At 37.5% G+C, this 22,062-nt stretch overlaps 1 protein-coding gene across 5 annotated transcripts in view; it reads left to right on the plus strand.

Moving 5' to 3' along the window:
* UHRF2 (ubiquitin like with PHD and ring finger domains 2) overlaps nt 1-22,062 on the plus strand; it is an 86,427-nt gene that overhangs the window by 19,003 nt on the left and 45,362 nt on the right. For all 5 annotated transcript variants that reach the window (XM_086771013.1, XM_086771015.1, XM_086771014.1 and 2 more), the window contains exon 4: nt 13,948-14,166. In XM_086771013.1, coding sequence (XP_086627139.1) covers nt 13,948-14,166 — 219 coding nt within the window. The remainder of the gene's footprint in view (nt 1-13,947; nt 14,167-22,062) is intronic.

Raw genomic sequence — 22,062 nt, forward strand, 5'->3', positions numbered from 1 at the left:
TCGGGATCTGGCTGTTCCCTTTCAGCATGTGGAGACAATCTTTTACTGTAAGATTATGTATAGCAGTTGTATGTTCTCAGCCAACAAAATTAGGTAAGCCACAGAAACAGTGTTGCAAGGCAGTCATTGAGGTCACAGTTATTTAACTGATCAGTCTAGGGTTTTGGAAGTTTGAGCTTTTGGAAAGAAGAACTATTTGAAGGCTTTCTGGAAAGTGCAACTCATACATTTATCAGTGATTGGGTTTTTGATGAATGGTACTGATGTTTGTTACAAGTCTTTCAAGGTCTCACTTTTTTATGCCTGTTCATATGATAGCTGTGTGTGTGCTCATACTGCTTTCATCCATTAGTGTTTACCTCTAGTATCTGTAGACCACACATGTGTCCTGCCATCTATATGCTTGATGTGATTAAATAGGGAGGTCATGGTGTGCTTTGCCACGCAGTTGTTCTCTATTCCAGAAATCGTTTCATCTGACCTATGTCTTTACTCCTGTTCTTCAAGGTTCATATTTTACTGCTAGTACTGTCTTATGCACAGTTACCTGTCCCTGGGTGTTCTGCTCTTTAGGTTTGGACTGTACATTTTGCTGCCAGATGTATTTGGCATTCTCTAGTCTATCTGTCCTGCGTTGTTTTGGAGAAAATCTTTTGCCTGTTAGCTCAAAGATTATGATTCTTTTGGGTAGTGTGATTTCAGCTCTGCCTTGCCTACAACAAGTATATTCTTAGAAGACATGAAAATACTTGCTGTTATATTAATCAGAATAAAAATGGCATCCAAATGGATGACACATACCTCTTGCAGGTAAAACCATCAAAATTCCTTGAATACGTTGGAAGGACTATGTGTCAGAGGTGGACAAGCTGCATAACTTCTCAAATTGTCATTGATGCTTAGTTTCCAATCTAATATTCTTCCAATTTTGAAGAAAATTTGCTGAAAATAAGGTTACAGCTGAGGGCTAGGTCACCTGCAGTGCACTGAGTTGGTCTGCTCCACCCCCTTGACTGTGATCCAAGGCTTTGTTGTGATTGATAGTAAATATACTTTACTGTACCCCATGTTGTGGCAGACTTTGACACCACCCCCCCTCCCCCCCCCCCCCCCCCAAAAAAAACAGTTCAAGTTTATGTTCTTCCCCTTTCCCCACCTTGAACCAGTAATGCTAATAGTGATGTTTATGTAGGAGACACTGGAAGTCTGTGCAGCCCCATCTCAAGACTGAGTCTTCCATTATCACAGGCCCAGTTCTTGAAACAAAGTCCTCTAGGGCAGGCTTATCTTGCGTTGCTGCCTCCAAAACACACAGATCCACATCTTGACTCAGATGAAGTTCTTTCTTTTCTTAGCTGTCCCATGGGTATTCACATTGTATTCATAGATTTGGACTGAGTTATATGTTGTTTGACACCATCAGAACTGCATTGCTAGGAACTTTATCCAAAAATGGAGCTTCACCTTTTCTCTCAAACTGTACTTGTCAGTAGGGTTCAACTTTAGCCTTGATTGCCTTATGAATTTATACTGGTGTGCATTTCTCTCTGAAGTTTTTTGGGTAAGAAAATTTTTCAGAGAGCATGAAGAACTAATTAAGAATTTTCATCCAAAATGTGTCTAGAAATTTTTACCCTCACTCTCCTAGCTTGAGGGATAATGCTGCCCTAGCCAGTGGTTCTGTGTAGTCCTGTGGCTGTGCGTGGGGGAGGCTGCGTCTGTACTGGCTTGCTTGTATGTTCCACACCTGATTCTTTGAAAATAGTTGTTAGTACAGCATGAGCAGATCTGATGTTCATCTGGCTTTGGTTTTCTGGCTGGAAACATTTGATACTATCATCAAGTGAAGAATCCAATCAATCATTAATTCTTTCTCAACAAAGTAACTTCTAGGTCACTGTGTTCTCCTGAGAACAGCTGTTCTTAAATGTTGAAGCAGGACTTGTCCTTCCCTTAAGTGAGAAAAAGGATTTTAGCAGTGGTGCTGCTAGATTTACATATCACAAGTCCTGTGCAAAACTTAAACGCATTGTTTTGCAGTTTTAGGTTTGGTAAAATCCACTTTCTTCAAATCCTTTGTTTCATAAGAGTGTACCTTTGCTGAAGGGCTGAGTTTTCATTTGTCTCTCTCTTCTTTCCACTTCTTGTTTAAACAGTGTAGTTACAGTGACTCTGAAGGGGAATAATCTAGAATCACAGAAGCGTAGAATATAACAGAGCTCTTCTAGCAAAGAGTATGATTAAGAGAAATTAACCTTTCTGGGCAAGAGCTTAGTTATAGTAATATCAAAGGAGTAATTACCTTATGGCTAAAAAAGCTCTCCTACCAGCTGTAACTGCTACAGATAGGAGGTACTACATATCGCTCCTTGATTTCGTAGGGAACAGGATAGCTGAGTTCTTTCTGTTGTGGTTCCTCTGTGCCCCCTGCTGCCCTGAGGCTGTGTGCCTAGCATTTAACTAAATTGCTGCCATAGTTGTAAGGCCCACATATTTCTGCAGAGATGGTTCTGCTTATGGAAAACCTAGTGCCATTTGGAGGAACAGAACTTCTGAGTTCCAGATTAAACTGAGGTCACAGTTCTTAAAATGCTTGAAGATTTAGAAGGCTTGTGGTGCTTATTTAAGAAAGCCATATTCTCATCCGTGAGGAGGAGACCAAAGTATAAGTTTTGCCAATGTTGACCTTCAGTCAGTACCAGCTGTCCTGGTATCCAGTCGTGGCTGTATAGCTTTTGCCTGATAGTCCATCTTCTGCATTGAGTTTCTGGCGGCAGTGTTGTTTGTGGGTGTGTTCCTGTTTCTACCAGTGTCATCTTCCTCCCTTCTGCCACTTTATTCATTGTATTTCCATTTCACCTTTGCATTTATTGGTATCACAAAGAGTCATTAAAGATGTTGAAGTCAAGGGTGTGCTATCAGGTTTCATACACTGCGATCATACATTTTTCTTCTGCTCTGAGCAACTATCTTTTAATACAAAAGAAGACGTGAACCTGTCTTGGACAGAAGAAAGCCGAATCCTTATTTGAAAGGACTCGTGAGGAATCCAACACATGCTTAGATCCTAAAGTTAACTGAGGTAATTGTAGGTAGAGCCTCTACCACAGCTGGCTTAAGAATCACTTCTAAATCAGGAGCAGGGCGCTTCAGTAGGTTAATGTGGCACCATAGGACATGTCTTACAGTGCTGTGTCATACAAAAGTTTGCCCTTTCCTCTTAACTTACTCTATTTCATATTTTGCTTGTGCAGCACTTGTGCAGCTGTGGAGTGATGCCCTCTGACTTCTTTCAGATCTGGAGGTAGTCTGAGGTATTTTTGTTTCTCAGCCCAAGATACTGTAGTAAAGTCTGTGTCTGTTCTGTGTAGATGTGTGTGGGTGTTCTTGTGATCTGTAAGAATTAATATAGATGTCTTGTCTTTGATGCTGTAAGAAGCCTGTCTGAAAAGCAGTGTGAGGTAGGATGCACTATAAGTGAGTTATGTGCTCAGCCTGATTCTGGAAATTAGGTAACCAGATGGCCGTTATGTTAGTGAAGATTCCTAAAAGCTTTACCAAGTTCCTGGATCTGTGCAGGCAGAGTATTTCTAGTAGTAGGTTTATTAGGAGTAGATTTTTCTGTCCCGCTCCCCTCACCCACAGTTCTTAATACTATTTTACTAAAATAGACTTTGTCATTGTTGGTGAACAGGAAGACTTTAACCTGATGGACTTAAGTTTCCAAGTGCGTTAGGGTTCTTACTGTCCTTTAGTGTCCCTGTTCAAGGAGAAGCTCTTTGGTTGCTACTTTTGTTGGTCTAGTGGATCTTAAGGGTTATTACATTAGTCCTTGCTTCCATAACAGTACACTCTCTTTCAGTGAGTTCCCAGACTTCTCTCCTTTTACTCTACTAAAGTTAATGTTTTTTCAGGATTTGGTGAGAATGCTGTAGTCTCTGAGGGATCATCCTCATTGTTAATGGAGTAGAAAACCGATAGTTGATGTTAACCTTTAGAGCCTGTGTCAGCCAGCATGATAGTTCTGTTGTTCAGCAGGATGACTTTCATGATTTCTCTCACTTCAGCAGGGGTAATGACAACCTGCATATGGGTTTCAGTTTTTGGGGTTTTGTAATATTATAAGATTTCTTTCTGGACCCAGTCTAGATTTTGACTTAAACTAAGGTTTGGCGTGCCTCTGATATTGGTTAGAAAACTAGTTTTCGGATATTCTTCTTAAATTGCATAGCTTTTCATAGTTTGGATAGGATAGGCATTGTCCGACTTGCTTGGGACCAGTTACTGCAGATGGTCCCTGTGTCTCCTTGAGCTTCTAGCTGGAACATCAAAGGATACAGCAATCTTAGAGATGGTCTTAGTGGATGCCGGTAATTTGAAAATCTATTGCAAGACTGCTAAGGCAGATCTTAACTTGCAGTATACTTCTAACTCTGACATTAGATGTTCAAAAAACGTGTTGACGTTGCACTTCAGGATATGGTTTAGTAAGCATGATGGTGTTAGGTTGATGGTTGGACTTGATGATCTTTGAGATCTTTTCCAACCTTAAAGATTCTATGATTCTATGATTATTAAAGAATGCCACCATTCTGGATATTTGTAGAATATTAACAATGGATATAGCATGCGTTTAGAAACTGTGCTGTCCTTGGATGCACTCCTGCAGTAATTACTGTGTAATGGAGAAACCGGAAGCCCACTCTGTCTAAACTGTGGGTGTGGGAAGCTAATGACTGTGCCTGTAGACTGATGTGTAGGTAGGTAGGAGGGGCATGTAAGAACAACTGTGTTCTCTGAAGTATCATTTCCATGTGCATGTTTGTCATTTATCTATTCTGGAGCCTGTATGCTGTTGGGGTTTTGGAGCTGAGTAGAACCAACAGCTGTTTTGTGTAGATGAAACAGTGAGCTTTGAATGGGTAAATTTTGTACACGGCCTGGCGAAACAGGCATGATCCTGAATGTGGCTTTGCTACAGTGACAGTCTTACGTGCACTCTGGGTATGCTGACCATTGTTTCTTGTAGAGAACTCCGGTTATGTCGTTGGCTCCTAGTGGAGCGTTTGCTTGTACTTCCTGTACCGAAAATAGAGGGTGGGAGGAATGACAAGAGGAGAATGTGTGGAGATCTGTGCCTATTAGAGGCAATTTTCTCTACAGAATGAACCTGAGTAATGCATTTCTAGGAAATAAAGTCACTGATGGGTAGTCCACTTCATTCTTCAGCATGCAGAGTTAAGAACAGCATTAATTTTCCTCAGTATCTAATAAGACATCTGTTCTTAGTGTTTCTGGCCTTAAGTTGCTGATGCTACTGCGTCTAAATAAAGGGCACTTTAGATGTACTATGTATGCTTTTATCAAATATTATTACTGATTAGGACCTGTAGTCCTCAAGAATAAATTCACTTACTGTTGTGCTAAACTTGGTAGAACCATTTAACAAAAAGGCATTCCTTACCCCAAAGAGATCACAACCTGCTTTGAAGGTAAAGGCACATAAGGATATACCAATACCACACTTGTAAGCCTGAGTCAGTATGTCTCTCTCATTAGCCAGCTAGTTTTCCATAAGCTGTGTAAAATGTAATAAAAATCATTACGGAAAATACCACAGTACTTTTAGACTCTCTCTCCAGAGCTTAAATGGAGTCCAGGAAAAATTAATGTATGTGGTAGCTTGTAATAAAAGGGGACTGATCTCAGTGATCCAGGACACCTGCTGGACTTGTGTGCTCCTAAGTGTAAACTGAACTAATTCAGTTTTATCAGTCTGTCAGTGGTATCTTTCACTTTGAGATGGAAAACTTGCTGTTAAACACTACCAAAATTAATTGACCCATCAAGTCAATACTACTATGTTTTAATTTTGGTTTCTGCTTCTACCTGAGAAGGATTTTTAAGACTGGCCGTTACTATTTTAGGCTTATTTACCTCTGCTTCTGAAGTGTTTGAGTCATGTTAAGCGGCATAGGTGCCTGATGCTAGCTGAAAGAGATACAAAAATAGGAACTTGGGCAACAAACTTTATTTGGACAGAGGAGAAACAATGCAAGACTAAAAAACAGTTTAGGAGGAAAAAAAAATGGCAGGGATCCTACTTGAAACACTCTGCTGAAATGGAAAGCACTTTGTTCCTGTATTATTTCATGTTGTAGGAGCTTTGAAAAGTTTTAAGTACAGGAGGAGGAGGTCTTTAAGTATGAGGGGACTTCTCATTGTCAAGAAGATTACTTTTTTATTTAAACCTTTTTCTTACACACTTATTCTGTTTATTCAGGACTAATCAGGGTTGCAGACAGTAAGAGAAGTTCACCTTGAAAGTGGTGTGAGGAGAAACAGTTCCAATGAAGGCTAAAGGTATTCCTGATCATAATTTTCGTAAATGGAGGAGACAAAACTTAAGAAACTGAGGCATTTTGTCTGAAAGACTGATAGCCTAGCACTCTAACATGTGCTGTCCTTCTGTAATCATTATCCTTATCAAAAGTCTTGCCTATTTCAGATGAGTTTCATTTGTCGTTTCTAGTCCATGCTGTCACTAACCTTTGAAAAATAGTGTGTTTATACACAAGTCTGCATTTTCTTTAAAAAGTATGTATGTGTGTATGTACACACACATTAAGAAAATTAGGATTTCACCGTGCTGTCATAGAGGTAAAAAATTTTAGTTGTGCTGTGTAAGTAACATGGAAGACACAGGTTGATAGTTGAAGAGCACAAAACATTTTAAGTAAATAAGAACAGTTCTAAGTACTACCTGGTCAAGAATAATCACTTTCTCCTTGAAAGTGTCTCCTTAGTCAAAGAAATTCTCAAAAGTCTTAAACTTCCTATTCCTTTCTCAAGGAATGGTTTGAAGTTTATACTTCCTTAACAGGTATATTTTTCAGAATATTTTTAACATGAAATGTTCAAATAAAGGTGGTAGGCTGGACTTCAGTAGAGTGTATCTGAGAGTTTACACAGGTGGAACTGTTGATACATTGATTTTGGAGACCAAAAGACATTGTGGGCCTTTGTCAGATGAGATGGCTGCTGCTCCTTCCTCTTACCTAGCTTCCCAACTATGTATATCTGATAGTTGAGTTGCATTGAATTTGATGGTTGTGTGGCTGTACAGTGACATATTCTTGCTTCGTAATAGATCTAAAACCTACTATTAACTAAGTGAATATTTTTTTTATGTTACAGATCCAAAAAATGAATTTGCCCAGTGTCTTCCTAGTGGAAGCACAGCAAGGGAAAGAATCACTGCTTCTTTGAGAGTTAGCTAGTTTGAGCAGCATTAGTGAAAGTGTGTGATGCAAACAGTTCTGTTTTGTCTTCTGTGAAGAATGCCAAAATACATGCCCTTGCACATCATGTATTTCTTAAATACCACATGTAAACATGTTTAAATGAAAATATTTGACTTTTTCCTTTATATACCTTAAGCACAGGAAATAGTGCATATCAGGAAGGTGTATGCTGTCAAATTCCTGGCGGTAGTCTTGACAGTTGAAACGAGGAGGCTGGGGAGTGATTTCCTTTGAAGGATATTAAGTTAGTGGCTAGAAATACGAAGAAATATCATCTTTGCTATGGCACCTGTTACCTTTGATTCATGTTGGCCACTTCAGAATTTCAGAAGCAGAATGAGAGCTTTTTTTGTCTGCCCAGTAGAATCTTCTCTTAAGATAATGTTTTCCAAAGGGAAACACATGCTTTCTTTGACCTTCTGTCAGTAACAAACTTTTTTATAACTGGTCTGAATGACTCCTTGGAGCAACTCTCCTAGCTGCATAATTTTGTTTTCTAGTTTCTAGTATTAGTGATTAGTTAACTTAACTCTTTGAGAACTTCCTCTCATACAGATTATTAGACAGTACTAAAACAATAGGAGACCTGCTAGGTCACATAAGTCTTCATTCTTTGTCATTATTAGAAAAAGAGTGCCACTATGATGTGGCTGTCTAGGAATATTTGATTAATCTTTAAAGTATTTTGGGGGAGCAGGCTGCACACTACTGCACTTAACTTCAAGAAATCGAGTCCTTATGAGATTGCTGGTCCCCTTTACAGTGTATTTCCTGACAGCATAACCTGTGTTTTATGATCTCAAAGTCTTTGCATGTGTTAGTCTTCAGGGTTTCAACATGGCACTAACTGTAAGGCTTTGTTTTCTAAGGATGTAGACACTTCCTTCAAACCTAAAAGGAAGTAGTTTAAGGAGAAATTCTAGGCATTTGTTAAGCCTCTGTTAGGGATAAGATAAGCTTACTTATAGAATGTTAAAACTAATTGTGTGATTGCTTAGTGGTAAGTTGAGTTAGAATCAAGTGTGGTTGAATCATAGCTTGCTTGTATCTTAGCATTAGTAGGCCTTGTGTAAAACTTAGCGTGAATGAACTTCAGATAAACTCTGTTAACACAGATGCTATGCAGAGCAGGCAACAAAAGGAGTATGGGGTGTCCTAATTTACAAGATAAGGGGAACCAAACCCATAACTCAAAAGGAAAAAAGACCTTCAAAACAGGCAGCAGATAATGAACAAGACCTTGATAACTTTTACTGAGGGGCCCTAGGGGCTGGACCAAGCTAGAAAATAAGGCAACTAATGACCAGCTTCGGACTTTGAAGATAGGGAAGTGGCCTGCCTAGAGACAGGGTGGAGACCTGATGAGGAGCGAGAAGACCCCAGCCCTGAAATACCATTGGACTAGCGGTTGTGTAGGCAGCATGTGAAGAGTGCATGAGAAGGAGGTACTTAGATTGTGAAGCATATGATTGCCCAGGGATTTATTTGTTCTGGGTCCCTTGTGGGAGGGGTCCAGCTCGGGCTGCAATAAACCAACTCTGTGACAGAACCTAGGGTCCGAATTCTTCGTTACAATCGGGGCTAAGTCTGGATCCAGCCGCACCTAGGCTTCTTCCTGGAAAGGAGTTTAGAAGGCTGAAAGAAAAAAAAAATGTGATCAGTGAGAATATGACTGAACTCTCTTGACTTCTTGTTTATTTATCTTTAATTACCTGTAAGTGTTCTCCTTGTACAGTCACAGGATTAAACTCCTGAGGAAAGGTGTTTTGAAAAAATAAGTCTTTCAGTGTGACTTGTCATCATGTGTGCTAGCTAGTGAAGTAAACCTGTTTTCTCATTGCATTCACAGTATTTTGACTTGTTGTACAATAGTTTTGTTTTAAAAATTCAACCTTATATGTATTTCTTACAGGCTGTGAACTTGTGTTTTGATACTTTGTTTCCAGTTTGTTGTCTTTCAGGGTATGCATGCAGTTGCATGCAGTCCACACAGTGCAATAGTTAGAATTAATTATTTTTAAGACTCAGAATTAAAATCATTAGGAAAGTAAGGTGTTTCTCTTCAGGTTACTAATATGATTTCCTAGTGTTTAAGCTGCTTAATTCTGTAATTATTAGTTTTTAGGTAATGTTTTCAAGGTCTTATTTATGTTCCATGTGGCTGATTTTGATCTTTATTGATATTCATTATTTGTTCTGTCTCTTTTTTTATTCTTTTGAAATATGTTGGTTTTTTTTTCTTGTAATACAAATTATCAGACCTACTGGCTGTCTTTTGGAAGTGCAAGCACACTGCTTTATCTCAGTGATTTTATTTTTTTTTTTTAATTTTTAATTGTGACTTAGATACTCTTCCAGTATACTGTCATTCACTTTCTCAAAATACTGCAGCAAAATTGTGCTCATTATTTGCTCAGGTATCAAATTGTCAGGGCATGGTGGTGTGAATGCAGTTTTCTTAATCAGATTTACCTCCTCTATGAGTTAATTCCTTTTTCTTCTTTTGTGTGTCCCCTTCTGCTCCTTCATTTCTGGATGTATATTGAAGGACTCTTTTCTGAGTTTATTGATTGAGAAAATAAATTATACTTCAGTTCTATTTATACTCAAAAATAACAATTTAAGAAACTGTACATCTGCGCTAACATTACTTAATATACTAGTGCGGAGAGGGAATGGGAAGTCTTGACTTTTATTTCAAGAATTTTATCTGTCCTATTCCAGTTATTCTGGTATCAGCTGAGAAAAGTGTTAGAGGATATATTGGAAGTTCTCAGTAAATTAATTGGACTTGTTCATATTCTGACATAAAGCTAATACGTTTTTCAGTATTTGAGCATTTAAGAATGAGCAGATGCTGACCATAGCCAAGAAGCACTGGAATTTTTACTTCGTAGGTAATTCTTTGCTATGGAAACTGTCTACATAGATAGGAAATCTTAAGAAATCTGTGCTGTGCTACTGTTAGTATTTACAGTTAGTAATACTACAGGGAGAAATCAAATTACAGGGAAATACAGCTTAATGATGAACATGAGACTTCTTATGGGTGGTATTCGTTAAACTGTTGTGATTATGCTTACTGTTATGATGTCTCATCTTTTCAATATTAGGTGCCAAGTGTCATGAAAAACATTGAAAACCAAGAAAATGTCTATAGTTTTTTTTTAAGGTTAAAGGTTGAATGATGTCATATAATCTTCAACTGTACCCAATTTACACTAGTCTAATTAGAACACTGCTGTGAAAGTATTTGTTTTCTCTTGGGGGTCATCTTAGGATTTTAAAAGTAATTCAATAAATAAGACACTTTCAGTAAACACTCATGTCTAACAGTAATCTTTTATTATAGCTTGCTAGAATGGGTTTTTAACTTCATTCTTGATATCGTATTTGTTCTCTTTATGTTTTGGTTTATTTATGTAAGTCTACATATTCCCATTTTGTGATTCTGTATTTAAATATTAATCTTGCATACTTAAAAGATTAATTTTTTTGGTTAATGTGGGATTTTTACAAATAACATAGTAAACTTTGGGAAAATGAACATGGAGGTAGTATAATTTTCTAATGTGAGTGTGATCTTTTCCATACTTAGGCAAATTATGGCATTAGATAAATTTGAGAGCACAAGTTTACTGTGGAAGTACTATCTACTTAATAGAATGAGGAATAGTGGTACTATGCTTAACATATATAGTATGACTCTATGTGATTTTGAGCCTAACTCAAAAGCTTGTGACAAAAGCTGTCTCCGCTGTTCTGCTTGTGATGTCAATTATGGACAAACGTGAATGGCTGAATGTTTGCTAGGATTCACTGATGTCCATACAAGCATGTTTGAAGCCACAGCAGCAAAACATCCAATATCTGGAACCTGATGCAAAGGATAGGTGAATTCTGACATGAGAAATCTCACCTGTTTGTAAGCTGTCTTTTTTTCTTCCAAAGTTTCTGAGCCTAAGTTTCTGTCTAGCCAATAAGAAATAAAATTCGCTTAGTGAAGAGTCTGCCTGCCTTTTCTTTCTTTGGAAAGCAGTTATTTTCTTTCTGTCTGTAAAAGGGAACTTTGGGAGTATGTCTTTTGGCAAGTGATCTTGTTCTAGTCATGGTAGTCTTCTTTGGGTTCTTTCATCAGATACTTCCAAGAACAAAGATGGAGTTATTGTTAACAATGATAGTCTGTGAGTTCCTCAGTGATACAGTGCCTTATTACCTGTAGATTAATCTGTCTTACTGTTTTTGTGGATGTTACAGTTACAACATTCATGAATAATTATAGTGGAATTATATAATAATTCTCTTAAGGGAAAGCTGCACCATGTAAGGGTGAAACTGCAAATATTAGCTTTGCAGTACACACTCAAATTGGAAGTAAAACCAAGTAAAAAAAAATCAGGAACTGTGGAGGGTTACATCATATGTGTCTGTCATGTGGATAATGGCTCAATCTGGAGCACCTGTCTTTCTGTGATATAATTCCTATCATGCAGATTTTTATGATTAGGATCTGAAAATGTTGAGGAGAAAGCTCTCTGGATTTAACTGTTGTAGGTAGTTAAAGATATGATTTTTTTTACTTGGCCACTGGTTTATGTAAAGGTACAGCCACTTCTAAACTGTTGTGGTTCGTGTTTCTTTAAACAAGAAAAAATTAATAAACCTTTCCACAAATTGAAGGCGCATTCTAGATATCTGCGTGGTAGAGGACAAAGAAATGCCTGGAGATAGAATGCAAGATCTAGCCACCTCCACCTCCTCTGCCTTATCTGTAGTAGCAAACTCATGTGTTAGATTTAATAGAAGACATAAAGCAAAATGAACTTGTTTAAAGTGCATCCAACTACATCAGTGGGCTTTCCATCAACTGTTTAGGAGCAGACATCCTGATTTCAGGCTATAGTCTATCAGAGCCTCATGCTGTTTAGTATTTCTTTATGTAGTAATGTAGTAATTGACAAGGTGTGATTTCCTTAAGACCTTGAAATTATCCGCTACAGGGAGGCATGCTGGAAAGTGACGGAGCCATACCTTTATTAGTAGGAGTAGGATTCTGCCATTACAATTTAACAGTGCTGTTTGACAAAGATATATTAACTGTAAAGACTGATAAGGATATATTAACTATAAAGCATGAGTTCCCTTCCTAAAGGACCAGCAATTACATGGTGGAAATTTAATTTAAGATACATAATTTTCAGCAATGTTTGTTAAGGAGGAAAGATGAATACTTTTAATAGCACTTGTTTATAGGTAGTAAACCTATTTTCATTTTATCTGTTAAATTTGTACTGTAACCTTGTCTGGTAATCGTTAAATGATGGAAGATCCTTTATTTGCTTACACCCAGTATCAGAAAGGAACTACACTGTTTCAGTCTAACATCTTGCTTTTTACTTTCTGTAACATGCCAGCTTTTTTTTCTGCAAGCCATGTTTTCATCATATCCATGTTGTGCTGTTTTTCCAGCACATAAGCAAACTGTACAGGCTCTGCTATCATTAAATAATTGCCTTATACAGAGGGTTTAAGAAGGCTGTGGTGTTGAACTGAAAAGTTAATATCTCAAATCTTAAAAGCTTGCTTTCTTACATTGGTATTTTAGTTGCAGTGCTGTCAAATATCACTATCTTAATTCTGCTAAATGAGTTTTTCTTAACTTGGAAAAAGATTGAAGCTGTTCAGAAACTCTTCGTTACTCTTTTGTGTATCTGCTGTGATGGCATACACCAACACAGGAGGAAGAAAGCAGTCTCTTATAAACCCTAGCAGTTTGTAGGTAATATTATGTAAAGTACTGCGTGAAGAGTCACCAAGTGAAAAATAAATCAACTAAAATTTCTCAGTTATGATTTGATGACCCATTAATTTCTTTTAATATTGCATTCCTTACTACATCTTTCCAAGAGAAGTGTGTTGTCAAGAGAAGGAATGATTCTTGCACTTGACTTTACGGATATATTTGGTTTTGTAATTTATAGGGAGAAACATTTTCAGTTTGTTAGTTCATGTATCACATTAAGAGTCTTCTGTTTCTCGCTTACTACATTTTGTAGTTAGATTTTTTTTTTTAAACATGTGAAATGTGGACTTGAACTATACTCACCGTATGAGCTTGTTATGCTGTGTTTGGAGGGTTAAATTTTTAAAAAGAACTGTCCTGAATGTGTTGTGACTGAAGTTAGTGGAAATGTAACAAATGCATGAAAGCAAAGCTAAATTAGAAATGTGCTGAGTGAAAAACCTAGTTTTAATCTTCATTACCTTTTCATTGTCTTTTTAATTGGAATATTGACTTTATGGGAGCAAACTAGGCCCATGTGTTTACCAGAACCTTAAACTCAATCACATTCCGATCAAAAAGTCATCCAGTGCTTAAAGATTTACTTAATTATCCACTTTTTTTTTTTGAGAGAGAGAGAAAACTTGCTGGTTTTTCCATCTGAGATTAGTCAAATTCCTGGTCTGTGTTTATACAAAAAGTAAACTTTCAAAAGGAAATTAGGTCAGATTTTTATACTGTGTGTCTTATATGCCCAAAGTACATGTAAAAACTGTATACTTTTGTACAACGTTGTCTGAGACTTACTTCTTACTGTTACAGGAGTTATAATGATTGCTGTTGTTGGTTTTACTTTTCAAGGTACCCAGAGAATGGCATAGTAGAAATGGACATCAGTAATCTTCGACCCCGAGCAAGAACCATTCTGAAGTGGAGTGAACTGAAAGTGGGTGATGTGGTGATGGTTAACTACAATGTTGAGACTCCAGAAGAAAGAGGATTTTGGTTTGATGCAGAAATTACCTCTTTGAGAGAAATCTCAAGGACTAACAAAGAGGTTCATGCTAAAATTCTGCTGGGGTAAGATTTGTTTGACCAACTCATAAAATCTCTACATATCATATGAAGTATGTTTGTTGTTTTTTGTCTACTAGGCATCACTAGATTGAAATTAATGTCATACTTCGATTCCACAGCTGTCTGAGTCATGGAATTGCAATGCATGGTTTCTACAGTGTGCAGACTTAGCTATGAGTCAGAATTTTTAAATTTCCTGAGACTGCTGGGGGCAACCATAAGGTTTCATGTATTATCTGTGATTCGAATTGATCATAGTATGTTTTTATTTATATTCTTTATTTATATTATTTTATATTTATATGTTATATATTTATATGTTAATATTTATATATATATATTATATGTTCAGTTCTCTTGAAAGCTGAAAAATCTATTTTCGGTAGTTTTTGAGATAATTGGGAACTGTAGGTCTCACTGACTTTGTCGTCTCTGACAATTTGAGTAAGTCTCTGAATTGCCTAATTGAATTATTAAAGAAAAATATATTTGTGTGGGCATTATAGCTTCTTATAAGTAAAATAGGGAACTGTGGAATGTGGGAATTAAGAGTTTTCGCGTGACTGAATTCACCTGAGTATCTTTGCTTTATTTCATTTGTTTCCTTTAAAAATTGTGTGTAGTTCTTCCAGAACAGTGTTTTCTGCAGAAATCCATATGATATTACTGTCAGTAAGCTGTGTGATTGCCTTTGTAGGAACGAATAGATGATCGGTCTTCATTGGCAGTCTTCCTGAGGAATTCACTGTAACCTTCCTTCTCATTAGCCTTCCTCATTCCTTTAACATGATCCTTTTCTGAAGCAAAAGAACTAAAAGCAAATAGATCTAATCTACCACCTCCATCCTTGGAGAAGATGGAGGTGTATGGGTACTTACGTGCTAGCAGTGTAACTGATTTTAAAATTAAACTGGAACGAAAGTGAAATTTCTTTGTATTTAAGAAATGATAGATTTAATGTTGACATGGCCCACATTTACTTAATTAGTAGTATCACTATTCTGGGTGTATATTCCTTAAAATGAATTGGACTGTTTGCATATTAGTGTAGTTTTCTTTGAGAAAGGAGAATTGCTGTATCTGTAGGAAGACTTACAGTGTAGGACGTGGCTAATTGGAAGAGACACACGTAAGGCTTATGATTGGGTGCAATTCAATATTTTTGTAAAAAATGCAATCATACCTAGTTCTGTCAGAAAAACACTGAGTTGTTAAATCATGCAAGTAAATGAAAATCTATCTTGTGGACGGTTTTTAGTTTTAGAATAACAGGAGTTTTACAGACAATCTCAGTGTGTTATGGTCGTCTTGTGTTAAGTAGAGCAGGCATATGAACTTGTTTTGTAGGCAGTGCAAAAAAACCCTTCAAATGTAAAGCAAGAAGAAATTGAGTAGGTACTTTGAATTATTAACTTGGAAAGGAGAAGAGATTAAGAAATGGAGGCCAGTCTAAGAGATGGAGATTTTCATTGCAATGCATTTAGAAGTTGTATGACATTTGGTGAATCAGAGATGGACTTCATGACCATCTACAAAAAAAAACAACTGTCTGGATATCAGTTTACATGAAGTTCAATTGTCTATTGATAATGTTATTTAAAAATGTTGTCTGCATGTATTCGTTCAGAGTTTTCCCCATTTGTTAAAATATAAAACATGTTTTGATTATAATACTGGCAAAAGCAAGTGGTGGCTAATAAAATACTCTGTTCATGCTGGTTGGAATTCTATAGAATAAGTTTTTAAAAATCTAAATAAGCTGATAGTTAATGCTTCAAATTTTAAGATAGTAATTTTATGTACTGTGGGCAACCTCATGGTACTCTGCAAGTACCATGGGGTTGCCCATAATATTGACACTTACTATCCACTGAAAGGAGGTGAGGAAAAAAGGGCACAGTTGCCAGGTATCTTATTCCAAGGTGGTGAATTTAAGTCCATTTTTCAATTGAAATCTTACTTCAGTGAATTTTCTTCCTAAGAGTTCAGGCTTCATTTACAGGTTGATAGATTGTATATGCAGTAATCAGCGAGCTTAGAGAAAGTAGGGTTATCTGAGCCCTACCACTTCTGAAATTTAGCAAGGAATAATTGTATCACCTGCGCTACCTAAGTCATTCCTCTTAATTAGCAGTAAAAATACCGTGTGAATCTGCTAGTATTCCTACAGTGTATAAGGAACATGCTGCAACAAGAATCACTTTACATTTTAGGTATGTTTGTTTGCAGAATAAAAACCAATCTCTTAGTGTTTCAAGGTTTGTTTACATATATTGGTATACTAATAAAATACAAATATACAATAGATAATTTGAAAATAATTGATAAAATTATTTTAGGGTTACAGTATAATAATTTTATTATGTTACAATATTATTTTAGTCTATAGTAATAAAATTAATATATGAATATTCTGTAATTTAATATAAAATCATAGACTCATAGAATGATTTGGGTTGGAACGGTCATTAGAGATAATCTAATTCAAAGCCCTCTGCTGTGGGCAGGGTCACCTTCCACTAGCCAGTCACTCAAAGCCTTAAACACTTCCAGGAATGGGGCATCCACAACTTCTCTGGGCAACCTGTTTCAGTTCCTTACCACCTTCACAGTAAAGAATTTCTTCCGTGTATCTAATCTAAATCTGCTCCCTTTCAGTTTAAAGCCATTACCCCTTGTCCTGTCACTACATGTCCTTGTCAAAAGTCTCTCTCCAGCTTTCCTGTAGACTCCTTTTAGGTACTGGCAGGCCGCTGTAAGATTTCTCTGGAGCCTTCTCTTCTCCAGGCTGAACAGCCGCCAGTCTCCCAGCTTGTCCTCACAGGAGAGGTGCTCCAGCCCTCTCATAATATCTGTGGCCCTCCTCTGAACTCGCTCCGACAGGTCCACGTCCTTCTTATACTGGGGGCTCCAGAGCTGGATGCAGTACTGCCAGTGGGGTCTTGTGAGAGCAGAGTGAGGGGGAGAATCACTTCCCTCGACCTGCTGGCCATGCAGCCCAGGATGTGGTTGGCCTTATGGGCTGCAAGTGCACTTTGCTGACTCATGTTGAGCTTCTCGTCCACCAGCATTTCCAAGTTCTTCTCCTTAGGGCTGCTCTCAATCCATTCCCTGCCCACCCTGTATTTGTGCCTGGAATTGCCCCGGCCCGTGTGCAGGACCTTGCACTTGGCCTTGTTGAACTTCATGAGGTTTGCACTGGCCCACCTCTCCAGCCTGTCCAGGTCCCTCTGGATGGCGTCCCTCCCCTCCAGTGTGTCAACCACACCACACAGCTTGGTGTTGTCAGTGAACTTGCTGAGGGTGCACTCTATCCCACTGACTGTGTCACTGACAAAGATGTTAAGCAGCACCAGTCCCAATACCAACTGACAATCTATTATTGATATGTTATAAGGAGTATTTACCATAATGTTAGCATTACTTAATTGTTTTAAATAAAGGTTAAATCTGTTTTGAATGTTTTATGAGTATATGCTAGTGATTAATTGTATGTTAATGACTAATTATTTGTGTACTACTTAAGTATAACCTTAGCAGGTGGTAAAGGCAAACAAAATTCTTAGGGTTTCTTCAGATACATTCATGGTTTGGACTTTTTTGTCTTTCTGGTATTACATCAAAGATTTTGTATAAAATAGTTTTGTATAAAGCAGTTGAATGTTTCATTTATTGATCTTGATTATTTTTAACAAAGATTTTGTGAAGCTGTTGGCACAGTGACAGGGAATAATGAGAGCATATACTGTTCATGGTAATACTTTGGAGCTGGTAGAACATGTGATGAGTACTTTTTTTTTTTTGTGGTATCTGTTGTCATGCATGTTTGTTAGAGGTTACTTTTACTGATGTCTCAGTCAAACCTAAAGGAACTGTCCTGTACAGTGTGTCATCATTTTGGGAAACAGATATGAACTTGAGAATATTACCAAAGAGAGGAGAGAGACTGAACGAGGGGGAAAAAGACATTATTATATGGAAGAATTGACTATGTACTAATAATTCTCATTTGTACTGTATTTGGATTGCAACTGAAATTTGTAATTGGAATATGTCTAAACAGTATCCAAACTGGACTTACTGTGTCTCAGGTACAAATACTAGGGAAGCAGCAGTGCTTTGACCACGGAATATAGGTGAGCCTAGGACCATAGGTCTTTCATGACTGTGTGTGCATGCTCACAGTTCAGAATGGTTTCCGTATGTGTGGTACCTCTGAATGGATTTTAATTAAATTTACAGGATGTACCTCTATTTTTCTTTGTCAGGAGTACATTCTATTTCAGAGCAGAAGGCTCTGAGCAACCTGACCTAGTTGAAGATGTTCCTGCTCCTGGCAGGGGGGTTGGACTAGGTGACCTTTAAAGGTCCCTTCCAACCCAAACTATTTTATGATTATGAAAGCAGTTACTTGTAACCCTGAGTAATATGTCTTTTCTTTACACTTTAAAGGGAGTATATCAAATGCCTGTTGCTGGTGGGTAGTTGTGAGGCAAACTGTTCACAATTTATTTTAACATTGGAGCTGGCTGACATGATTAAAGTCACCACACCAAATCAAACCAAATGGTGCTCTGCATTTTCTCCTTACTAGACTTCAAGATAACTGCAAACAAAATCGTGTATTTTCTTCAGTCAGCCTTTGAAAATTTGAGTTTAGCAAGGACTCTGTCAATACCAAGACTTGTATTTTGTTTAAGCCATTGGAGTTATACAAGAATATCAGAATATGCAAGAATATCAGTTAACTCTGGAGATTTTATACCTCTTTGAACAAGTAAATCTGTAATAAATTTCAGGATTTTTAGCCAAGCAGCAGCAATAATGGAAAGTAATAGAAGGGGTCTTAAATTTTCAGTATTATATTTGTCGTCTTTTAGTTCTGCAGGTTTTGTAGGAGGCTTCCTGCTCACAAAAAGGAAGGATTGTTTTGTTTTCAGCTCAATCTCTTTAATTTTTAAATATGCTTATTATGCTTTTCTGTGTAATCTGCTGGACCTGGAGCTTATCTTCCTCATTTGAACATAATTTCTGCTTTCTTTATTTTTTTTTTAGGATACATTTCTGTTTATCTTCTTTTAGACTCCTTTTATGTCTGGCACATTTTTATTCTCAGAAGGCAGTATGATGTTTTTACATAGTCTATTTTACCTGTACAGATTTTACTTTTAGCTGGTCCTTTCACTTCTTTTGAACAAATTTTTCAATTTATATTTAACTTCTGACTTTTGAAGTCATGCGTAATATTTGCCTTTGTAGCTTTGCAAAGGTACAGAATTCAAACACATTATAGAATAGTGAACTAACAGTGAAACAAGCCTTGCACATTGTTCTGGAGAATTTCAAGAGTTAGAATCATAGTATCATAGAATAGTTAGGGTTGTAAGGGACCTCTAAAGGCCATCTAGTCCAGCACCCACAAGGAGCAGGGACATCTTCAATCAGATTGGTTTGCTCAGGGCCCTGTCCAGGCCGGCCTCCAATGTTTCCAGGGATTGAGGCATCAAACACCTTCCTGGGCAACCTGTTCCAGTGTTCCACCACGCTCAGTGTAAAAGAATTTCTTGCTTATATCCAGTCTGAATCTCTCTCCTTCTGTTTTAAAACCATTACCCCTTGTCCTTTCACAACAGGCCCTGCTAAAGAGTTTCTCCATGTCTGTCTTATAAGCTCCCTTTAGGTACTGGAAGACTGCTACCAGTTCTTGTGCTTCTGTGGATTTCTGTCTAGCTGGTCAAAAAAAAAAGTTACTCATAATTGTACCTTGTTTTGACACTTGAAAAAATAGTACCATACTTCCTACCTCTCTTTGTATGTATTGTTATAATCAGCATGTCACAGTTGTTGTCATACTTCCTAGGTGCCAAATAGTGTAGTTCTCATACTGCATTTCTTCTCTAGGCCTGCAATTTCTATCTATGTGGTTTATCCCTTGCTGCTGCTTGTGTACTTTTGTGATGTAATTTTCTATCCAAAATAACTTCCCAGTTTATTTGTTTTAATGTAGCATCTTTGTTGCTGGTTGATCTGGGAAGACATTGTTTTGCTGATATGTGGGGTGTTAACAAGATTTACTTGGAGCCATTTTAAAAAATAGCTTTCATGCTTTATCAGCAGGTATCCTAATAATAAAAGTTCCAATTGCTGAAGAACTTGCCAGCAACTTTCTTGCACAGACATAAAAATGGCGTATTTCTTCTAGACAACAAAACTTCTGAAAGGGTGAGATTGTCTCCCTCTTTCCTCTTCTTATGACTTCAGTGGAGCTGGTCACCTCCTTTGAAGAAGAGAACTTCTTTTGAGTCAACACAGCTGTTTCAAATCAAGACACATTCTGATTGTTCAAGAAGCCTACTGGGATTTTTCGTGATGATTCTGTAGAGATGATGCCTAGACCTTCTTAAGCACTTCTGCTTTTCCCTAGTCTCTACAGGTAGAGATGGCTATTTTTTTGTGATACACAGCCTTAGGTAATAATCTCACAATTCTTAACAGAAATTACTCTAACAACAAGAGGAGTATTTTGGGTCCCACTTAATTAACTTGTTGGACAAAAGACCTCATGTTGGAGGGTGTATGTGAAAAGAATGATCTGTTTGAACATAAGAAGTGAAGTTTACTGGAAATAAAACTTTATTTTAAAACTTCAGACTAGGTTTTTGATCTAGCTTCAGTTATGATTTTATTCTTTAGGAAAAACTCAAGGATTAAAAAGAGATAACAGATATGAGGACAGAATATTATTAAAGAAAGTTTTGAGGATCATACGGTGCCACATCTTATGCAAAAAAAACCTCAAAAAAGTCTGGGTTGCAGGACAGATTGCCCAGAGGAGCACACTGGCAGCTACTGAGGCTGAAGAAAGGTTGGCCCACTGGGGTAGGAGAGAGGTTAATCTCCAGGATGTGCTGTTTCAGTCAAATGTGAGAGACAGAAGAACAGTATCTGACTGAGAATAGCTTCTGAAGAGAGGGCACTTGCTGGGGTAACTGGCCTCTCCACCATAAATGAGCTATAGTTCCTTGGTTCAGCACCTGTGAAATTGAAACCAGCAAGTTTAGAAAGAACTAAGAGAATATATAAGGGTATTTAGCTGACTTGTTATTACAGGTACCCTTTTCATCCCTCTTCTTTCTCCTTTTCCTTCTTTCTCTTTGGACAAAATTTTCCATTTTATGAACACTCCCTGAATAGTTATGATGGCCAAGTTCTACACAGATCATAGCTATTCCTTCATGCATGTTTCCTGCACATTTTGTTTTCCTGCTTTAAAGAGGATAGATCTTCAGGAGGTTCCATTGTGCAGAGAGGAGTGGAAGGATTAACAGTTTTAAGGTGGTTTACCTGTAATTATTTCTCTTGCATGGAAGAAATATTTTCTCTCTTGATACTTCCCTCTTCCCAGTTCTTAAGAGCATAAAGTAATTTATTTGTCCTTTGTGCAATTTCCCTGTGTGTTCTTAACTGTCTGGATGGAAAACCTGATACTTGGTTGATTGTTTCCGTTTGCTTTCCCAAAATGGAGGGGAAGATAGACTACATGCTTGTAATTCATGTTGAGTCTCTTGGACTGTTGAGTGTACTGTTCTTTTGTCTTGAAATTTTAAAATTTGAGTTGCAAACCAAGTTTACCTGACTAGAGGGAATATTATCTCTCAAGCTTAGTAGCTCAGTTATGTAAGAGCTGCTCAGTGCTGCTTGTAAAATGGTAAGACTTCGGAGGACAAATCCTTCCAAGGGACAGGAGCAGGCAGATCCTGTGGATCAAAACCTAGTTAATTGCACAGCTTTTGTCAACAGGCATTTGGCTTTTAATACTATGAAGACCCATAATTGGGTTCCCTTCTGTCCCTCAAAGTCCTTGATCCTCAAGTGGGATCCTCAAGTGTCTATGCCAAC

This window comes from Chlamydotis macqueenii, chromosome Z (genome assembly GCF_036417535.1).
Source record: "Chlamydotis macqueenii isolate bChlMac1 chromosome Z, bChlMac1.mat, whole genome shotgun sequence".
NCBI lineage: Eukaryota > Metazoa > Chordata > Aves > Otidiformes > Otididae > Chlamydotis > Chlamydotis macqueenii.